Below are 21,294 nucleotides of genomic sequence, written 5' to 3'. Positions count from 1 at the left end.
CCGAATTGCGGGGGGTAAGTTTGCCGAGGCCCCGAAGAGGGATATTCAAGCGCCAGGTTCGCCAATTCTACCTCTTCAGGAAACCCGGCCGCTGAAGTAATAGATCAGGACTTATACGTGAACGTATATGAGACTATTATTATGATAAATTACTGCCTGTTCGCGTGCTATTGAGAAGCGTGCGGCCTCGCGCTCAGCAAAGGCTCGCTTATCATGGGGATATTGCAAAAATTGATATGCATTCTCTAATTTAGAAATAGATCTTCTATCTTCATTAAATGGGCGACCGACATCAGGTTTCCAGAGATTGGTGAATCACGCTCGTCCTGTACGTCTCACTGCAATGAACCAGTTCATCATGAGTCCCCTGCTCAACACAGCGACCTTCTTCAATAAGATAGATACAATCTGCTCGATGAATAGTATTCAGCCTGTGGGCAATCGCAATTATTGTCGTACGCCCGGCGAGTGTAGCCAATGCATCTTGTATTCGTTTTTCGGACTCCACGTCCAAAGCGCTAGTGGACTCATCCAGCAGCAGCATGCGTGGCTTACGGACCAGAGCGCGAGCAATCGAAAGTCGTTGCCGCTGTCCACCAGAAAATTGTTTTCCGTCGTGAGTGCATTGTGTTTGATAGCCTTTCGGTAAGGCCTCGATAACTTCATGGACGTTGGCCATGCGGCATGCCTCTTCGATTTCATCTTGGGTAGGCTCGTGGCCAGGCCGAGCGCCGAGGCCAATGTTGAAGGCGACAGTGCCTTCGAAGAGCACATTTTCTTGCGGAACTAGAGCGATATCATCGCGAAATCTTGTGCCAAGCTGCCGCGTGACATCCACGCCATCAATGACTACAGCGCCCGATTCCGGTCGATAGAATCGCTCTAGCATTGCAAATGTTGTTGACTTGCCTGAGCCACTCGGACCAACCAACGCACAGAATTGGCCAGCTTTTATTCTGAGGCTCAGACCACGAAGTACTGGCTGTCCTGGTCGTGACGGGTACTCAAAGTGCACATTTTGCAGTTCGGCACCAATGCCAGTCATTGCGGGAGGGGCACCTGGTGTACTTGGGGCTCGCTCTTCGTCGTGTGCTGCTTCCGGGTCAGGGATCTTTTCATCCAAAAGATAGACATCGTTAGCCATGGACTTTGCCGAAATTTCAGACATCAATTCCTCGTCAGCTGACCGAGTGGTGAGCAACTCGGCGATGTTTGAGGCAGCTAACCCCGCCTTTGAGATATCTGGGGCGAGGGCAAACATTTGTCCACAAGACTGAGTACTGAATAGGAGGGCAGGTAGCACGATGAAAAATTGCACCTGGGTATAGGCACCAGCCGTGATCTGTTTCGTACCCCACCAATATGCCAACGCATAAACAAGATTGCTAATGCTGAAGGCTAGGGCGAGAAAAACGTTCCCGAAGGCGATAGAACGGAGAGTCTCCCGGTAAGGAGCCTCCATGGCCCGCTCATACACAGCATAGGACTGCTTCTCTAGCGAGAATGCCGATACGGCTCGAATGTTGTCGACGGCCTCCACTGTAACTGCAGTCGCCCGTGCAAACGCCTTCCGGTGCCGCTCGGAAAAGTTGGCCTGTGTTCGGAGCTTCATCATGCCAGCTAGCAGCAGGACCGGAATAGTTGGGACAAGAACAATGGCAATCTTCCACGCGAAGATAAACGAAACAACGAGGCCAGCAACCAGGTTTACGGCTGTGGCTAGCAGCAAACCGATGGTCGTTCCTGTGATATTCCCCAGCGAAGTTGCATCCCCCGTAATAAAGGTCATGAGAGTTCCTGGGGTGCGGTCTTCCATTCCATGCCATGGAATGGTCTGGCCCAGGAGAGATCGCAGAGACAAAACGCGAATACGATATAGGACTTTATCAGCCGCCCAGCCAAAGGCACAACCGCCTATCACGTTCGCTGAGAGTTCGACAAGTGCCACGATGAAAAACAGAAGTCCGTAGAGGTGCCCACCATGTCGAATACCATCTGCTCCAATGCAGGGGCTTAGGCTACCGACTGTATGGCCGAAAATGACAGCTTCCGCCGTATAGCTCGCCCCAATGACAATTGACATGCCCAGGCCTAGCAGCACAAACTGCAGATTAGGGCGAAGCAGGGTAAACGTGAATTTTGTGGTAAACCAGCCTGAGCGTTTCCGCTTCTTTTTCTCCTTTTTCTCTCGCGGATTTCTCATTTTATCAGTCCCCTTCTCGTCTGCAGCAGTAAATTTCGTTTCATCCGTGATGTCGATCCCACGGGCTTCAAGAAGAGCTTCTTTCGCATCGACAGTGTTGTTTTCGCGATTTTCTGCTTCTCTCGCTTCACGGATCAAGTCCGACTTGACTGATACTTTAGGGCTGAGCTTTCCAAGGTTCTGGAGACGAACCATCTCGGCATAGGAGCCACCATGGGCAACTAGATCAGCATGAGATCCCTCCTCAACAACCACTCCCTTTTGTATAACCACAATTTTATGTGCGTCCTTTGCGGTGGATAGACGATGAGCAATTGAAACCATAGTTACCCGTTCTGCCACTTTCGCTAAAGCGTCCTGGATCAAGCGTTCGCTGGTCGAATCCAGGGCCGCCGTCGCTTCATCAAGGATCAGGAGCGCAGGATCTCGAACAAGAGCTCGGGCGAGCGCAATACGCTGTTTCTGACCACCACTCAATTGACTACCGGAAGTTCCTACGCTGGTCGCAAAACCATGCGGAAGAGCATCGATAAAGGTGAGCGCATTTGAGCTAGATGCAGCTTCTCGGACCAGTCTCATAATCTCGGCAACTTCGGGGCCATAGTTCTCGAGTGCCTTTTTCTCGGATAGGCCAGTACGCATCAGTTCTGCCAGTGCCGCTAGGCTGGAATTCATAATAAAGGGAGCAAGAGCGGCATGGGGTTCCGAGGCGGAGGTGACCAGGCCATATGCGATATTTTCCAGGATTGACCGGTCAAGTAAACAAGGTTCTTGTTGGACGAAGCCAATATTTCCTCTCAGATAACGCACATTCAGGTCACGAAAGTTCTGCGTTCCGATGCAAATTTCTCCAGACGCGGGGTCATAGAAACGTTCGAGCAGGGCAACGATGGTTGATTTCCCTCCACCAGAAGGGCCGACTATCGCAGTGTGCTTTCGAGGAGGAATGGCGAAATTGACACCCTGTAAAACAGGAACCTCCGGACGAGATGGATAGGTAAACTTGATGTTCTGGAAAGTGATATCCTCTGAATCAAACGGTGCTTCTTTATCACCAGAATCGGATGTTCCGTCAATCAGTGACTCGCGGTTGATGACGGTCAGAAGCCTATCAGATGCTCCGGCGGCAGCCGCAAAGACATGAACAAATGGGGCGACTTGACTGAGAATGAACGATGCATCAATGAGAACAAATATCACTGTATAAACTGCACCGACAGATGTTCCAGAGCCACCTGCTTCGACGGAGTCCGCAATCAAGCGGGAGCCTTCCCAGAAGGCTAAGGCATTGGAGCTGTAGGCAATGAAGTAGAGCACGCCGAGCTGGGCCGCATGCGTTCCTGCCTTTTTAAGTGCGTCCATTCTTGATCCGGCGAGGTGATCGGAATACAGCCTCTCCAGTCGCTCGTGGGAGTTGAAAGCATGCACAAGGGTTAAATGTGACAGGCTGGATGAAGCAATAGACGTGGCAATATTGACGTGCTCTGTGATGCGACCCGCATACTTTTTGATATAGTATCCACCGACATATGTCATGAGAAAATAGCACGGCACAACGGAGACCAACATTCCAGCAATCTGGGGAACTTTGATGAAGGCCACGATGTATGATGTGACGAAGTACGAGATTGTGGAAACAACAAGTCCCACCTTCTCCGAAGTTCCTGATTGTACCACCTCGATATCGCTGACCAGCCGGGATATGACGTCCCCTGCCGGAAGCCCCTCGATATAGCCCGTTTCTTGTCTGATGATGCTTTCGAAATAGCGGCGACGAAATCTCCTTGCGATACGCTCGCTGATGTAGCTCCAGCAACTGCAATGGATATAAATGAAGCAGAAGTTGGCAATTGTGATGTAAATCACGTATAATACCTTCTTCTGTACACCATCTGCTACATTGGCATCGACGTTCTCGTATGGCGAGCAAGTGGCCGTGTTGAGATCATTGATCAATTCGCCGAAGACAATTCCCAATAGTGGAAAGGGAACTCCGGCAGCAATGGAAAAGAAGAAGCCGGCAAGAATGAGGAGGACATCGGTCTTGGTGTAGTCCAGCGAGAATAGAAGGCGAGTATAAGCGAAGAATTTGCCAATACCTTGTTTCGTTGGCACGCATTTTTTCAAATATCTAACCTACGGAATTCATCAGCTATCCTATTCTCGCATACAAAGACGTCTGGTTTCTGACCAAGAGGGGGAAAACATACCGACTTGTCCCCGCCGCCTTCTTTTGTGTAGTTTTCTCCTTCTGGACTGCTCATAATGGCGTTAAGGAAAGTTCTGGGCTTAGTGTCAAATGACTAGTAACACCCCCTCCAACTAGGATGCGGGGATACTGGCGCAGAACCGAAACGGGTTGCTAGTACCAGCTCGTTACACCCAAATTCTTTCTGTACAGTTCACAGGGTTCATTTCATGCAAGAACTGTGGTGGATAGGAAAAAAAATGTCGGCTGTCTCGACATTAAGAAGGAACAGCGAGAAAGAGGCCAAGAAGCCAAGAAGCCCCGAAAAAAAAAAATCACTGCAAAGCTGCACCGAACGGCATCGGCACAGACTCCTCAGACCCTGACGCCATCTGTACAAATTTTGGAGGGGGACATGATAAAGTGGAGCAAGATGGATACAACCCAGAAAGATCCGGCGGGGCGGCGTTTCCCATCAAGAGGATTGTGAGGATGATCCCAGGGGAAAGGACCAAGCGGAGAAAAGAGAAATCAACTGGCACTCCACTCACGATGATCGATTACTATTCTCAGTGACACACGCACCTCTTCAATCTTAGTCGTTTTGTGCCCGCATAATGCGCCGACCAAGAAAAGGAAAAGGGAAAAAGGGCCTCGGCCAACCGCTTGACGAGTTTACCGAGAGTATTGTGTGGTACCCCAATGACCGTGGCGGATGGCGTGGGCCCTGCATATGTTCAGGGTCTTGAGGGGATCCACCAAGCACATCAGATAACCTCGTGAATAATTGAGGAACGCACATCGATCCTCCAACTTACGCAAAGAGGAAGGCTACTAGTGGGAGGGGGTGAGGTCCGAGAACATGGCCATCTGCTCTCACTGGCAGATCGGTGCCAGGTTTCAAGTACTCGTAAGGGTAGATGGCAGTGCAGTTTCAAATTTGCTGGCCCGTTCCTTCAAAGTTTCTTGGAAAAAATGAAAAAATTCCGGTTGAGAAAAGAAAGTTTAGCCAATGCCGCTCGCCAAGCACTTTGAAACTGAAATCCTCTCCAAGCCACCTCAACCTTGGATAAACCTAACCACCGTCCACGCCATCTGGGATTTATCTGATCGAATAAATCTAATCTGATCGATTGATAAACTCCGCCCCCAACCAAGTTATTTAGCTGGATTTAATTTCAAGTTGAAATGTCTTATTTTCGCAGGCTTGTGTATGTTCCAGGAAGCACCTCCAGGCACCTTCATCTTCTCCACCATCACGAGGCGCGATCGCCCAACCGCGTCGCCACCAACGGAGTCCCTGCGGATGACCCGCCCTCACCGCGTTTACCCCTGGTGGGCAAGTTCTCCTAAGGAAGGAATATTCGTAGAATATGTGATCTGAGACGTAGCTGTGTGGACTTGGGGGACTTTTCTAGAAACAATTACGCTTGATCTACCTGCCGATTATCGGAGTCCGCGGGTGTCGAGTGTGGGTCGTTTTGCACTGCCTCTCGAATGAATCCATAGTTAACAAGATGGACCGAATTATTCTGCTGATCTTTCACTCCGCAGGGCTCTAGGCTTATCAGTTGAATCATATCTACGAGTATATTTGTATTATTTACTCTTGTTCGCTTGCTCCAGGGATATCTCATGCCAGTGGTTAAATTGGCAAATGAATCCCCGACTAGCCAGAACAAACATCACCGTGCCTATATTTCTTTAGGACTTAAGATGGTGCGGGTAGACAGTTCAATTTGCATCGTCATACTATATGCTGTGTGCTTTGTGAGGCAATAGCATCGAGGTCATCCGAGTTCCCTGTTCCCTGTTCAATACTTACTCTTCAACGGTACAGTACGCCCGATTGCTTGCAGCCATGCCGTCACGGTGTTAATTAATATCGTCGAAATCCACATCAGAACTCCAAAATATTTTCCAAAGATCAGAGGTTTGGCCTTCCAACTATCGCTCTGATATACGAGTCTCACGGTGGGAGGCTTTTGGCTAAGCTTTAAGAGCCCCACTGCACCATGATGTGGCTTTTTCCGATGCATTTGTGATAGGATTCTCATCGCCCCCAGCTGTCAAGAAAGTGGGGTCATCGAGAATGGGCTGAAGCGGGGTTGGATATTTTCAACTTTGATACTCTTTGGACTAGACATTCTTCACAAAAGAAGATCGGAGAGAGCAATTATCTAAAAGACAGTATTCATTCCAAATGGATCAAGCTCACCAATATACCGGCCTTGAGCCTCTTCAACTTTTGATTACCTGCAGCATCCCTCTCATCTTTTACATGATATACCATGCCATTTTCTTCCCACTCTTCCGTCACGATCTCCGCAAAATCCCAGGTCCATTCCTCGCCAAATTCACTAATCTTTACCGGCTCCTACTAATCCGCACCGGAGTCGCGCACGAACATCACATCCAGCTCCACGATCACTACGGACCCTTCGTCCGGCTCGGACCAAATAATGTCTCTGTCAGCTGTCCAACCGCCATCCCCATTCTCTATAATACTCGGACCCGTCACCCAAAGTCCGACTTCTACCCCGTAATGGGCAATGTGGCTCATGGGAAAGTCGTACCTACAATATTCTCTACTCAAGATGAATCAGTCCACGAGGCGATGAAGCGCCCAATTGCTCAGGTATATGCCATGACGAATCTTAAGATTTATGAGCCACTCGTGGAAAGTACTGAGGCTGTATTTTTCGATAAGCTGGAGAGGTTAGCGAATGAAGGAAGGGTATTTGACTTGGGTACATGGCTTCATTGGTTTGCGACTGATGTTATTATGGAGCTTACCTTTGGGAGAAGGATGGGATTTTTGGACAGAGAGGAGGATATCGATGGGATTTTGGAAATCATAGAGAAGAGGTTTCGGTATGTTGCTATTGTGAGTATATAACCTCATCTTCAATATTCTGCTGAAAGCGATGAATTAAGGACTCAATAATGAGATTGACTACCGGCACAGGTCGGCCAAATGCCTTGGCTTGACAGATTGTTACACAAGAATTTTGTCATTACCTATTTATCAGGTATTTTTTCAAAGAGAAAGGTATCTCCGGTTCTTAAATTCGCCCTTGATAGAATAGAAGAGCGCAAGATAGCGCGTCACGATCACCCTGAAATCAAAGGTCATGGGCCTGACTTTTTATCTCGGTTTCTTGACATTCAAGATGGCCGTCCGAATATTCCTGACTTGTGAGGACCTCCACATACTCTCTTTATCATGACTTTGCTGATACAAAGTCTTGAAGTTGGGTTTTATCTTGGTGTCAACAGAATGTCCAGGCCGGTTCCGATTCCACTGCAATCACCCTAACATCAGTGCTCTACCACCTCATGAAGAATCCCGAGTCAATGAAAGCTCTACTTGCTGAGCTAGACGGCGCTAATCTTTCGTCGCCGATTCCCTGGGCTACTGCGCATAGGCTTCCCTTCCTTGACTCGTGTATCAAGGAAGCCTTGAGAATGACACCAGCTATTGGAATTCCTCTGGAACGGGTCTCTCCACCACAGGGTATGGAGATATCTGGAAGACATTTCGAATCAGGGACAGTCCTTGGGGTGAATGCTTGGGTGGTGCATAGAAGTGAGGATATTTTTGGTGCAGATGCCGCTCTCTGGAGACCGGGGCGATGGATTGAAGTAAATGAAGAAAAGAAAAAGGAGATGGAGCGAACACTGTTTGCTGTAAGTTCTGGGGTAACTCAACTGGCTGCAGCTTCTTTCGTCGATACTAATTCTCATTTTTTTCAGTTCGGAGGCGGGTCTAGAGTTTGCCTCGGGAAAAATATCTCGTATCTGGAGATGTACAAGGTCATTCCTGAACTGCTTATTAGATTCAAAGTATGTTATTTGGTGAACCCCATTTTCTCGTTGATCAAATATGCTGATGGCCTGACCCCCCCTCGGGACCATAGTTTGAGCTTCAAAATCCAGACAAGAGGTGGTCGCTGAAAAATGCATTTTTTACCTACACGAAGGGTGTGGAAGTGACGATTCAGAAGAGGTAATATTCGGTCAATCGCGAAAGGCTGCCCCTCAGGCTGCACACCAAAACCCTACGCAAAACCACGAGGCAACGTATGAAAGCTTTTCATTATGTACGGTTCCCTCAACATGAGAGGACCGACCTATTGTAGATACAGAATGACATTCGAAAACAGTACAGCAGAATTAAAAAAAAAATGGAGAAGGTCAAAAGGCTATTTACAATATCAGGGCCGAAAATATCAAGCTACCCGTTTGGTTTCACTGAGACCGGCGGGCCATGAAATAGGTGAGCAGGTTGAGTGATCCCTCCCCTGCCGGCTGAGTGAGCTTCTGAACGCGGTCAAGTCCGAATTTAAGGTTCAGAAGGGTACACAGCTCAGTGGCTTGCTTGCGCACACCTGGTCGGGAGTGGTTGAGCTCTTGGCTAACCACATCTCCGATACTGGCGAGGACTTCGTCGGAGATTTCCTCACTTCCTTGGGCGAGGGCTTGATGCATGGTGGACAGCCCCAAGATGATTGATCGGTAAGCTCCCTCGCTGTTAACATCCTCACCCAGGTCCAGTCCCTGTAGAACACCTTTGATAGAGACCGAAGTCGGGACCAAGGTGACTAACTGCTCTGCAACTTCCTCTAGGCAAGTGACAAAGTGCGAGTTGGATTCGTAATGCTGGCGAGCCCGAATGAGGGAGGCCATCGCAGGAATGTCATACTGGTGGAACATCTCGCTGGTTCGGATGAGCATAGAGCGGATCGTAGCAAGAATCTGAGTTTTCACGTCGTGGTCCTTGCGGTTCATTGGCGCAGATTCGAGTTCATGCAGAAGGGCCCCAAGTACTTCATAGTAATCCTTATCTTGAGAGATGAGCTCTTCGCCATGATATTGGAAAAGCCCTTGCAGTTTTCGGTAGCCGGAAATATCCATAGTCTTTGTACCGATGCGCTTGAGGGCCTTGGGAAGCATCTCTCTCGCATTGGCGGGGTCCTTCGATCGAGGACTTGGGCTTCGATGTCTTTCAGCCCACTTTCGACTGCGACGTAACGTCTCCTCTCCCGTTGAATGGGCCAAAGATTCAAAGGATCTTTGCCTTGGCTCGACGCTTCTCGTTGCTGACTCATTAGGAGATACCTCTTCCAGGGCCCCGGGCTTGACGGCAGACGAAGGTACTATTGAATAGTCGGGAACTTTGTTTTGGGGCGTGGCATTCTCGTTGGTGAGGTTTTCCTCTGTCATGGGTTCCCTTGATGGTTCCTGTGCTGAAGCAGGGCTTATCCCCATCCCTTTTTCGGGAGATGTAGATTGAAAGCGATTCCTTGAAGGTGAAGGACTACCTCGAAGGGGTGTTCTCCGAATTGGCGATTGAAAGTGGGGTTCATTGGCCACAGTATCCTTGGCTGAACCCTGTTGGGGACTCAGTTCAATAGAGGAATTCTTAGTCGGCGTCGCCAGGTCAGCCGGGGTCTGTGCTACGATATCCTCGGCCGGAGCCTGCTCGTGATGAGCATGGCGTGGTGTTCTCACAGGAGACCTCGTCGGAGATCTTGCTGGGGACTTCTGTGGCGTGAAATGCTCAACAGGCGCCATCTCAGGGGTGTCGGCTTCAACGGCAACAGGGGTGTCAGGGTCTTCATATATGACCATTTCGTCAGGCTGGATCTTGGGAGGAGATTCCGGTTCGGCTTCCACATCGGAATGGTGTGGCACAGTGGGGTCCAGTCTGGGGGTGCTCGGCGAAGGCACAGTAACGGGCTCTTCCAGAGAAAGAGACTGCGGTTCTTCAACAGGCTCTGGGGCTGCTTGTTGACTAGGTCCAGGCGGTCGGTGACTGCGGAAGGGTGGTTGGGATGCTGAAAGGGGGGGGGCTCTCCAGTACAACATTTGCTGGCTGATCTGGTTCTTGCGAGGCACGCAGTAGATCGGCCTGTGAGCTGTGGAGAGCATTCTGATTTGCGACACTATCTTCAGAATTGCTACGCGCATGACTCGCAGCTGCGAGGTCCCCGTGGGACTTGGATTTGGAAAGATCGAGCTTCTTAGGTTTGCCTCTAGTTGTTCCGGTTTGGCCTGCCTCGTGAGGCCGGAGACGGGGAGCAGATATTGTTTTGGATGAGGGTGTGGTGGCTTTGGATCTCACTGATCTTGGAGAGCTAACAGGCGTCTTGCTAGACGATTGGGCTGCTCTAGAGCTTGGCCGAGACGCATACGGATCTGCAGTTGCCGGACGACTTATTTCAGCTCGTCGTGGTTTCATCGCAGGGCGCATGGGGGCGGAGGACAAGGACGAAAGAGGGGCACCGGTAGGAACCGTTCTTGCTGTCGACCTGGAGGGCTCTGGCGCCTTGGTATCATTGAAAGTTGGCTGGGCAGACTCGGGGCGGGAATTCATGTTGGCAGCCTTCCTCTTAGCGGCAATGGCCTCTTTCAATGCAGAACGAGCAGCCGCGGGGCCGCTGGCACTCTTGCTAGCAGAGGCGGGCGCCGTCTGGCCCGTGTTAGGATTCGACGGGTCCTTCTCCAACAGGTTGCGCGACTTGGTGTCGAGATCAGACAAAATCAGGTTTGCTCTGTCGGGCCATACGCCGAAGAAAGTCCAAAAGGTGCTTCGTACTGCCTCTCTCACACCGGGGTTGGCGTCAGCAAGGCCCTTCCTGAGAGACTTGTCGATGAGGTCCAAGCCGCCACCATGTTCAACCGTGCTTTTATGGTGAGATTGTCGATAAATCAAGGTTCGCAGCCATCCAGGGGCTGAAAGGCGCAGCTGCACATTCTTATCTTGTGAAGCCCAGTGAACGTGTTGTAGAATACGTATGTTGAATGTCACATTTCCAATGACAGCGTCGACTGTAGCACATCCATTCTGTGCTGCAATCTTCTTCAGAGATCCGCACAGCTTCATCAAGTTCTGCATCATTATTTCGACCATGCCGTCGATTTTTGGGCCACAGATCTGCGCGATATCTTGGATCAGGAGACAGCCAGCACTGCAAAGAGTAGTTCTCAGGAATGTACAACTTTGAAAATTCCATCCAAAAGGGATTTTATGCCCTGGAGGAAAGACTGTAGGAATTCATGGGGCGCGTTACCACGAGTGAGTCTTCGGAGAAGGATAACGCTTTTTTCACGTTTTATCCAATTATCCTCGGATTCTTTACCTTCAAACCAATAGGCCATATCCCGTACGGTATCTTCAACGTCTCGAGACGAAGAAACTAGCAAGGGCTCAACGCCATCCTCCTCCGAAAGGGACTTCTGGGTATGGGGTGTCTCAGCTGGGGTCTTGGGTCGACTTGGGGCTTCCGGGGGCCCAGGTGTCGAGCGATCTTGGTGGCCTCTTGATGGGGCCAATCGGGTTCGCGATTCATGTTCTGTGATACTTTCATATTAGCTGCTAGGAATCATACATGGCTTGTGATAGTAAACTGACCATCATCGTATAATTCGACAGTATGTGAGCGGGACGACATGACTGATATCGGCCGCTCGACGCGGGAGACAGGTCTATTTGAGCTTTCCAACTCTCCAGAGCCAAGACCAATGCTTGACAAGATGGCGTTCGCGATGGACTTCCTCACCCCACGAGCCACAATCTGTTTTTGTAGGTCTGACTTGGCCCTCGCAGAACCATTTCTAAGCGATGCGGTTAGTCTCACCAAGCCCCGTCGATCATATGGAAGAATTTGCATACCGAAACAACTCCACCACAACCGATCTGGCCGTATCTCGAACAGAACTGTCGGCATCTTCTAAGCACGCAACCAGTGGGGGCACGTACTGTCGGATTAACAAACCGTGGTTCTTCGTCATCTGGGAGGTGTCAGGATTAGAGTAGTGTTTTGGATATGGAGAAGCCTATAAACGTACAGATGATAACCAGAGCATACTCGTTTCTTTGGCCCTTGGGTTCTTACCCACTAGAGCACACTGCAACACATAATACTCGGCTTCGTTGTTTGCGTGTAACCAAAGTTCGGTGAAGATGGATGCGGACTGGGCCCGCACGCGTTCCTTGTGATCACCCAGCCGCTCCAACAAGATGGGATAGAAGTTGGACGCTTGGCTGAGAATCCATTGTTGCTGGTCTTGGATTGAAAGACGCTTCAAGAAATGGCCCAAGGTGGAAAAGCCGGCGCTCGCCACTGAGTAATGTTGAGAATTGATAGCAAGTCGTAGGGTATCAAAGATGGTCACAATTGCGCTCTCGGGGACGTTCTTTTGCTTGATATCGGATTTGATGGCGGTCAGGTGGGCGACTCGGGAGTCAATAGAGACGTTGGGGTTCTTGAAGACCGCCAGAAGTTCTGCCGCCTTTGCCTCCATTTTGGGCGCGGATGAGAGAATATTTGCCTATGTTAAAGACAAAACATAAGAGGCAGTATCTGCGACGGCGAAATCAATGGAGCCGGGTAGCAGTCGGGGGATTATGAGAGGCAAAAACAGTTGTGATGCGGACACTGGGAACTGAGCGAGAGGGATCAGGTCGGGATTTCGCCGTTGTCTGTTGCGAGATATTAGCCTCTGGTAGCGATATATTGGCAGGGCTGATTGTTGACAGCGATAGATCAGCAGGAGATTTCTGATCCACGATCGGGGATCGCGACGGTCAGGATGTGGCCACGGCGCAAGCAAACATGGGAAGACACTGGCAGGCAACTGTCTTTGGAGTTGAGAACAGAAACAGCCGAAGTGGCCACAGCTACACAGATCTTCTGAAGGGAATGGAATGGCACCTACCAAGGCAATGTTATTGACGAGAGAGCGGGCGCGAACCGTGGATGGTGGGATGTGTTGACGAAGGTGAGGGAAAGTCGGAGAGCAAGGGGCGATAAGCGCGGATAAGCGCGAGTGGTCTCCACTGATGCGACAAAGATTTGACCAAGGCGAGATGAAGGGGTGATCCTGGTCAAAAAGTAGAAGTACTAGTTTATATTAGGCAATAGATTTTTTACTGTTCTGTTTAGCAATGTATGGTTTGTTTTCATCAATCGTGGTTGGGTACAGAAGTGTGGCCCAATTCCCCCGCGTTGGTTTGTTTACCTGTTGGTATCACGGTCGCAAAGGGCAACCGTGGAGTGTGAGGAGTCGGAGTCACTACATCAGTTACCAGTTACACAATTGCAAAGTATTATGTAGTAGTTAGTACCTACCATTAAATATACTTTAGAAATCGGAGCCAGGTACTAATATGACCTTTCTACTATCATTTATCTAGGGGAAGTTGCCTATTCAAAGACTCGAGTCTATAGTAGTATTATCCATAGCATGTCATGTGACCCAGATACATTGGAAATACTCAAACCCGATGAGAAAAGAAGTAGGTCTTGTAAGATATTTCTTACCTCCAGGGTTCCAAGGTTCAGATCAAAACCACCTGGCAAACTTAGAGTACTAAAAATTTTACAGGAAGCAGTGGTAATAGGTAATAGTAGAACTACCGTTACCTCAGGCTTTTGAAAAAATATATAAACGACCGTGACTTGCCCAGGTGGGAAAAATTGGCATGATAAGTGCTTGCAGCCCACCGATGATTGCGAGAATAGTCATATTCTACGCAATGGATAAGCTAGAGCTACATTTACACCGTAGATTACCTATGGTGAGTAGATACCTCGACGAACTGATGGGGTCGTGGCCAAAGTGGAGCGGCACCAGCTCCCCACCTTCTCAATCGTCTTGTCGATCATTGTTTCAACACCTTCAGCTACTCGAGGATCATTGACACTCAATCTTGGCTTATCGTCTTCTCCGCTACTCCTACTCCTACTCGAAGTTCTAAGAGTCACCCAGCAATGACAGAACTCACCACGACAACCCCACCCGCCCCCGCAGCTGCATCTGCATCTGCAGTTCCCAAACATCACGCGGGGCCCGATGCAAACCTTAGCATACGAGTACAGCAGAAGGCAGAGCACGAGCATCGGAAAGACAAACAAAGCCTGAAAGGAAATGCTACGAAACCGAAGCTACGTCTCCACGCCGAAGAACTTCGTCACCCATCATCCGTCTCGTTCTTCACTCTCGTTCCCGATGTCAACTCGAAGCTAGACACGGCCCTCGACAACATCATCAGATACCTCTACACATCGCCGGCGACAAAATCCGAAGACATAGAAAGAAGCAACAAGAGAATTTGGCCTTCATTTAACCCTTCCGTACCACCCACGCGCTCTGTCACCCTCTTCCTCCGTGATTTCAGCGGTGTCGCGTACACAACTGGCACCGAGCTCGACAATGACCATAAGGAAATCCACCTCTCCCTACCGTACATCAAACATTGTACTACCCTCGCAGATCCGGTTCGAGAATTAACCGGTGTGCTCACCCATGAGCTTGTGCATTGTTATCAGCATACGGCACCACCCAAGACTGACGATGAGCCCGAAACAAAGATTCCTCATCCACCAGGAGGTCTGATTGAAGGCATTGCGGACTTTGTCCGGTTGAAGGCACACCTGGATCCCCCGCACTGGAAGAAGCCCCAGTCCGCTTCAGAGCGGGCATCTAAATGGGATGCTGGATACCAGCACACTGCGTACTTCTTGGCCTGGATTGAGGATGTCTGGGTGGGCGAGGGGGCGATTGGTATGTTGAATGACCGGCTGTTAAGAGTAGGGTATGTCGGAGAGGATAAGGAGAAGTCGTTGGCCGGTGAAATTGGATTCTGGAGGGGACTTTTTGGGATGGAGGTTGCTGAGCTGTGGGGGAAGTATGGCCAATTTCTTGACGGTGATGGTGGAAAATAAGAGTCTCGTGAAGTCACTGGGAAGAGGAAATTCCAATTTTATCAATCAGGAATGATCAGATTAGTACATAGGCGTCAAACGCAATCGGCAACGGCTACAGGAAATAGATCAGGTTAAGATCTAGAAAGATTTTCATTGTTGTAGTACATGTGTTAATAGGAGGGCACCTCTATATACCAGTGTCGAGGCCAGTGGCATCGATCAACCCTCATTTGGACCAGGAGAGGGGCGTGGCCGAATAAGACAGGAGAAAATGCGACGAGACAAAAATAGATAGGGGAAAAAGAAGAAGAAATCCAGGAAAAGAAGACACCAGATGAATCGAAGGAACCTGAATTCCTATACTGTACAGTATCCAGTCATGCAAAGGACAGAGGAAATGACCATTTCCTCTCTGACCCGTTTCCCATGCGAAACCATAGCACACCAGAAAAGATAGCAAAAGTGGGACAATCAAAAGGACATGAAAGAAGATGTGCTTCACCCATCTTCGGTCGGGAGTAGCTTTTATCGCCCGCTTTTATTAGACAATTACCTCACCCAAGTCAATATGGGTGGGCTTCCATGGCGCAGCTCCCTCCTCCTCCATGGAGCTAGGGACACGTGGGTTGATCGGGGTGTACAGGTACCATCCCTTCAGGGCAGAGAGAGCTGCACGCTCACGTGCCTCCATCAGGCTGGCACCAGAGCCCTCGCCCAGCTTATCTTGGCCGGAGAAGATACCGACCACGAAGACAGGGGATCTGCTCTTGCGACCGGTCTCGCTGACGATCTTGGCGACGGGTGCCTCGAAGTTCTCACGAGCACAAAGTCGGGCCAGGTCACGGGCGGGTTGAGAGAAGTTGAACAGTTCGGAGATGTTAAGGTGTCGGGAGAGAATGTGTTGCTCGAAGAATCGCTTGGCAGCAGGGCGACCGGCGTGCAGGTAGATGGCACCGAGGACAGCACGGACGAAGGTGGCCCTAGCAGTCTCGTCTGTAACACCTTGACCCAAAGCCACGGACCCCTTGATCGCGTCACCAAACTCGTCGTCGTAGAAGATTTTCGAGGATACAGTCATCCTCCACTTCTTTTGATCGGCATAGGGGCGTGCGGACTTGAGCTGTGAGATGTCCTCCACGGCAGTTCCGGGAGCGACTCTTTGGAACTGCAGGAAACCGGGGTCTACTTCACCACCGGGCACTGTAGCATTGTCGATACCCCATTCCTTGGAAATCGCGGTGAGTGTTTTGGGACCAACATAAGCATACATGGCGGCAAATGTTACGCTCAATGGCAGACGGGGGTAGGTGCAAATGAGGTGCTCGGATGTGTAGTTGGCAAGGAGGTCGTGGCCGAGGGTAGCCAGCGATTCGTTGTTGAAATCGGCATTGGAGTCAGCTGAGGCATCAACCAATGTCCGCGCAAGGGTTTGGAGAGGTAGTCGGGAAGGGAGGTAAAGTCGAGCATGGAGGGCAGCGAGTTTGGCGGACTGGGTGGCGGCTTCGACCGGGGGAGAGGGATATTGCAATTGTGTCTTGCGCTTGTGAGCACGTCGAATGTGGCGCATCGCATCCGGGTTTTGGAAGCTCGCATCTTCTACATTCTCTGAGATAGTAGACTCGGGTTGAAGCGGAGATACAGTGGATTGGAGTCGCAATCCGGTAGAATAGAGTTGTTGATGCAGTCGATTGTTAGTCCGAACCCGCGGCGAAAGAGCAGTGCTGCTCCATCGTTGGAGCTGCAGCCTCTTCATCTGGGCGACTGTCGAATGAAACGCAAAAGAAACTCGAAGAGAAGAAAAAGGAGAGACCGCGCTGTGTTAATGGCAATGGGATCGGAGTCGGGCGGCCAATTCACGGGGAGCGTGAGTCTCAACTCAAGACAGAAATTAATCTGTCGGCGGTCACGGGATTCGCAGAGTCGTGTGAGCAGACACTAATCCCGATCGGCACTAGTGCTGGCTTGGCACTGACTTCGTGAAGCCGCTTCAGCCCGCGCTTTACGAGAACAGTCCAGCCCTTCCTTCATTTACACTCCCACAGCTCCTTCAATTACATCTCAATCACAATGGGTGGAGGTGGAAAGATCCCGTGAGTCCAATCCTTCCGCAGAATTTGATAGTGGAGGTGGATGCTAACAGTTTTCGCTACGCAGGTACCCCAAGGAAGTCTGGTCCCCCCGCTGGTGGTTGGTACGCCCAGCCAGGCAACTGGAGGGCCAACACTGCCGTCATGGGCGCCTTTGTCGTTGGCATTGCCGCCATCGCCTTCAGCATCAGTGCCGACCGAGAGCACCGCGACAAGATGCCCGAACCCGGCAGATTCTTCCCCAGCCGATAGTCAGTCATTTCCGAATCGGGGCCCCTCTTGCGAATTCTATACTGACCTCATTTCTCTCGAATTTAGCTGGAGCCGAGAGATCCGTGAGCATGAGAAGCAACAGGCCGCCCAGAACCCGCAATAGGCGACACCCCGCGTCCCAGGTGGCCGTTAGTGGAGGATTCCTGGTGTGATGGAACATCTTCATACTGTGTTTTTACTATCATTTCATCTTTCCCGGTTGTACGACAATAGAGGGGCGTTCCTCAATCAACCATTGATCAATTGGTCAACAGGTGTCTCTGGGGAGACTCTTCCAACGTTCTAAATAATCGCTGCGTGTACAGGCGGACTCGTTCCGTGAATTCAGACTGATTCCACAATTCCTTCCCTTCCTTCGACTCTGAGATCTGCGGCACGCCAATTTGCTCCACTACAAACCCGGCTGCAACAGTTGCGCAAATAAGAGCTTTAGGTAGATCTTGACGCCCGCCCCAGGGAACCATGCCGTCTTCCCATTCCTTAGAGTTCGATAGAATAGAGTCGATAACGCCAAAGGGCTCTCGGCCGGCAGATATCATTCCTTGAGCCAGCGCGCCGAGGAACGAGTTGCCCGCACCTGTGGGATCGATCACCAGCGTAGCACCTGAAGTATCGGGTTGATGATAGGCTGGAAGCCAGATTTCCTGGTCTCTCGAGTAGGCGTAACTCCCATCTTTCCCTGCTCGGATAACCAGGCAGCCATTGCCAGTGGGACCGATTCCGGCTTCAATGACAGTCTTCACCAGTCTTCGGCTCGCTTCGTCATTCGTAGTCCATCCAGGCTGCTCAAACATCATTCCCAGCTCAAGGTGATTAGGACTAACAATATCCACCACTCGGTTTGCAGCGAAGAACTTGTTTTGCTCTTCTGGTGTGCAGAGATCAGGCACTGGCTCCCAGACGAAAAAGGGACGATCCAAGGCATGTGGAGTGGAAGGAGCGAGGCCTGCTCGTTGCAGCTCACCCCGTCGTTCGAGGATATCGTGTACAATTGATATGCATCGCGAGGGTGAGCAGACCATGTGGAAAGTCCGTGACCACACCTGCGTATCGGAGAGCATATGAGGCTCCAGCCTTAACTTAGGAGTAAGGTACTCGAAATCTGGAATCTTCGTTAATCATGTACGGTTCGTGCTAGGCAACCAGCGTAGTGGCTATCTATCATACCTCGTTTCTCGTTCGGATGGTACCCGTTCCAGGCCTTTGTTGTCAGCCTGTTAAAATCCTCTCTGATGACACAGTCTGTGCCCCATGACTGAATGGCAGCTAGGGTTTCTGGTGGGAAATCGGATCCAACATCCACGATCCAGCTAACAGCACGTCCATGCGCGGAGCCTGCCACTAAACGAGCTCCCACAACTGCAAAAGATGCGGCTCCTCCAAGAATATTCTTGACGCCTGGTCTTACGCCGCCGAAATCAATATCATCTGCAAGGTTGTGAGTAATTTGGAACAGACATGAGGCGATGCGGGGCTTCGATTCTCAGAATGGAAAGATGCATACCAAGAATAAACATTCCTAGAGTACAGAAGTCAACCTGGTCTGACCGGGTTGCGACATCATGATTGCTGGCCATAGCTTAGTAGCAAAAATGCTTTTCGAAGGCACCAATGGCTAGGGAAGAAACGATAAAACACATCTATCAAATCTATCGGGCCAGCCCTGAAGTTGGGGAGTGGATCAAAGGAAGGTAATTATAATACCAAATATACCCGCCAACGTCATCCGATGCCCGCTTGTTCCCGCGTAACGTACGTACCGGTGCGGGTCGCAGCTCCTGAACGTCGGCCGGGCAGCTCAGTCAACCGTCTCCTACTCCTACTGCTTTCCTCCCCCAATTTGCTGCTCTGCTAAGAGGGACACGACGCTGCTGAAGTACTGTCCAACTCGGTCTTATACTTCATATTTCACCTGGGCCACTCCCCGTTTTCCTTTCGTCCCCTTACTCTTTCAGCTCCCTTGAGCAACGTGTTGCCTGTCATGGCGAGCGGAAGCAACATGCATAATTTCACCACCCTCATCAAGCGGTACGTATCCCCCTGACTAGTCACTGTACTCCCAGTAGTACTACGGCTGGTATTTCAATCCAGTCTAAACTGTGCCATGCGTACCCCCGGTGGACTTGGGCTGACGGTAGACTGTCAATAGGCTCGAGGCGGCGACCTCCCGCTTGGAGGATATGGCCATGTCCGTGGAAGAGCCCAACATCCCCAAGAACCTGAGTGGTACTGCTACTGCGGCACCTGCGACCCCGGAACCTCCCAAGCCCTCTCCACCTCCGCCCGCAGCTCCCGTGGCGCCGCAAATCCCGCCACAGATTCAAGATTTCGATGCGTTGATCAAGGGAGATGTCCAGAACTTCGTGAAGCTGGGTGCAAAGATCGGTGGCTTGGTAGAAGAGCAGGTGAGGCTTATTAACGTGGGAATTGGTCTAGAACCATGGCTAACGGGAGACGCATTAATAGTCCAAGGCCGTTCTGCAAGCATTTGAGGCTGAGCGTACCTACCTTTTCGTCGCGACCAAGGCCAAGAAGCCCGAACCTCAACCCATTGAACTCATGACGGATCTGCACAAGGCATCGGACTCCATCAACAATATTCGAGAGTCGAACCGTGCCTCGCCATTGTTCAACCACTTGAGTGCTGTTGCGGAGGGCATTGTCGCTCTAGGATGGTTCTTCGAGACTAAGCCTGCCAGCTTTGTCGAGGAAATGATTGGTGGTATTCAGTATTACGGCAACAAGGTTCTGAAGGATTTCAAGGAGAAGTGAGTTTGCCTAGTGTGCGAGCAAATATGTCGACCTTCAATTAACCTGTATATGCAGGGACCGAACACACGTCGAGTACATGCAAGCCTACTACCAAAACTTCAAGGGCCTCTCTGCCTTCCTGAAGAAGCATTATCCCACAGGATTGACCTGGAACAATGAGTCCGGCGTTGATGCCTTGGAGGCGCTCAAGCAGATCAAGGGTGGCCCTGCCCCAGCCGGCGCTGGCGCCGTTCCTCCACCTCCACCTCCACCTCCCGTCCCATCTGTGAATGTTCCCGGTGCCAGTGCCCCTCCACCGCCGCCTCCCCCAGGTGTTCCTCCTCCTCCCCCTGCCCCTGCTGCTCCGGGCGCAGACATGTCTGCTGTCTTTGATCAGCTGAATCAAGGCGAGGCCATCACCTCTGGTTTGCGCAAGGTCGATAAGTCGCAGATGACCCACAAGAATCCTGGTCTACGTGCCACCTCTACTGTACCCGAGGGTTCCAGCGCTTCTCGGAGCAAGTCACCCGCGCCAAACAAGAAGCCCAAGCCCGAGAGCATGCGTGCTCGCAAGCCGCCGCGCAAGGAACTGGAAGGTAGCAAGTGGCTGGTGGAGAACTTCGACAGCGCGGAGGATATTATCGAGATTCCTGCGCAGAAGAACCAATCTATCCTCATCTCGCGCGTCAACAAGTCTATCATCAAGATTCCTAACAAGGCGAATGCCATTGCCATCGACAACTGCACTGGTCTTTCCATCATCGTTGATTCCTTGGTGAGCAGCTTGGACGTCGTCAAGTCGCCCAAGTTCGCTCTGCAGATCGACGGTGTCGTTCCTACCGTTCTTCTGGACCAGGTTGATGGCGCTACCATCTATCTGGGCCAGCAAAGCCTTGCCACTGAGATCTTCACCAGCAAGTCTTCGGCCGTCAACATCAACCTTCCTCCTAAGGAAGGCACCGATGATGACACCAAGGAGTGCCCTGTCCCCGAGCAGTTTAAGAGCTACGTCAAGGACGGGGTGCTTGTTTCCGAAATTGTCGAGCACGCTGGCTAAATCTTTGTATTTTCATTTGC

At 50.8% G+C, this 21,294-nt stretch overlaps 8 protein-coding genes across 8 annotated transcripts; 4 read left to right on the top strand and 4 right to left on the bottom strand.

Moving 5' to 3' along the window:
• Positions 1 to 292: 292 nt before the first annotated feature.
• Positions 293 to 4,467, bottom strand: N7481_009492 (ABC transporter ATP-binding protein; the record flags this gene model as incomplete). Its single annotated transcript, XM_057268711.1, has 2 exons — positions 293 to 4,339; positions 4,414 to 4,467. The coding sequence occupies 2 exons, from the start codon at positions 4,465 to 4,467 to the stop codon at positions 293 to 295; spliced, it is 4,101 nt and encodes a 1,366-aa protein (XP_057119388.1).
• Positions 4,468 to 6,594: 2,127 nt separating this feature from the next.
• Positions 6,595 to 8,404, top strand: N7481_009491 (cytochrome P450; the record flags this gene model as incomplete). The annotated part of the gene is made up of 4 exons (XM_057268710.1): positions 6,595 to 7,278; positions 7,360 to 7,589; positions 7,646 to 8,237; positions 8,312 to 8,404. 4 exons carry the CDS (start codon positions 6,595 to 6,597, stop codon positions 8,402 to 8,404), a joined length of 1,599 nt encoding a protein of 532 aa, XP_057119387.1.
• Positions 8,405 to 8,642: 238 nt separating this feature from the next.
• On the bottom strand, positions 8,643 to 12,701 carry N7481_009490 (uncharacterized protein; the record flags this gene model as incomplete). Its single annotated transcript, XM_057268709.1, has 6 exons — positions 8,643 to 10,151; positions 10,258 to 11,331; positions 11,394 to 11,749; positions 11,809 to 12,011; positions 12,070 to 12,188; positions 12,246 to 12,701. The coding sequence occupies 6 exons, from the start codon at positions 12,699 to 12,701 to the stop codon at positions 8,643 to 8,645; spliced, it is 3,717 nt and encodes a 1,238-aa protein (XP_057119386.1).
• A 1,469-nt stretch (positions 12,702 to 14,170) lies between these two features.
• Positions 14,171 to 15,124, top strand: N7481_009489 (basic secretory family protein; the record flags this gene model as incomplete). Its single annotated transcript, XM_057268708.1, has 1 exon — positions 14,171 to 15,124. One exon carries the CDS (start codon positions 14,171 to 14,173, stop codon positions 15,122 to 15,124), a length of 954 nt encoding a protein of 317 aa, XP_057119385.1.
• Positions 15,125 to 15,647: 523 nt separating this feature from the next.
• N7481_009488 (mitochondrial 54S ribosomal protein mL44) lies at positions 15,648 to 16,859 on the bottom strand (the record flags this gene model as incomplete). The annotated part of the gene is made up of 1 exon (XM_057268707.1): positions 15,648 to 16,859. The coding sequence occupies one exon, from the start codon at positions 16,857 to 16,859 to the stop codon at positions 15,648 to 15,650; it is 1,212 nt and encodes a 403-aa protein (XP_057119384.1).
• A 314-nt stretch (positions 16,860 to 17,173) lies between these two features.
• On the top strand, positions 17,174 to 17,569 carry N7481_009487 (uncharacterized protein; the record flags this gene model as incomplete). Its single annotated transcript, XM_057268706.1, has 3 exons — positions 17,174 to 17,196; positions 17,247 to 17,444; positions 17,512 to 17,569. The coding sequence occupies 3 exons, from the start codon at positions 17,174 to 17,176 to the stop codon at positions 17,567 to 17,569; spliced, it is 279 nt and encodes a 92-aa protein (XP_057119383.1).
• Positions 17,570 to 17,705: 136 nt separating this feature from the next.
• On the bottom strand, positions 17,706 to 19,043 carry N7481_009486 (uncharacterized protein; the record flags this gene model as incomplete). The annotated part of the gene is made up of 3 exons (XM_057268705.1): positions 17,706 to 18,568; positions 18,634 to 18,894; positions 18,971 to 19,043. 3 exons carry the CDS (start codon positions 19,041 to 19,043, stop codon positions 17,706 to 17,708), a joined length of 1,197 nt encoding a protein of 398 aa, XP_057119382.1.
• A 404-nt stretch (positions 19,044 to 19,447) lies between these two features.
• Positions 19,448 to 21,274, top strand: capA (adenylate cyclase-binding protein; the record flags this gene model as incomplete). The annotated part of the gene is made up of 4 exons (XM_057268704.1): positions 19,448 to 19,494; positions 19,616 to 19,871; positions 19,933 to 20,234; positions 20,293 to 21,274. 4 exons carry the CDS (start codon positions 19,448 to 19,450, stop codon positions 21,272 to 21,274), a joined length of 1,587 nt encoding a protein of 528 aa, XP_057119381.1.
• Between the last annotated feature and the right edge of the window lie 20 nt (positions 21,275 to 21,294).

The sequence above is a fragment of the Penicillium waksmanii genome (genome assembly GCF_028829765.1).
Source record: "Penicillium waksmanii strain IBT 27052 chromosome Unknown utg000008l:1.0-5622682.0:1.0-5626561.0, whole genome shotgun sequence".
Taxonomy (NCBI): Eukaryota; Fungi; Ascomycota; class Eurotiomycetes; order Eurotiales; family Aspergillaceae; genus Penicillium; species Penicillium waksmanii.
The sequence above is the reverse complement of the archived record's forward strand: the minus strand, read 5'-3'. Positions and strand labels throughout refer to the sequence as shown.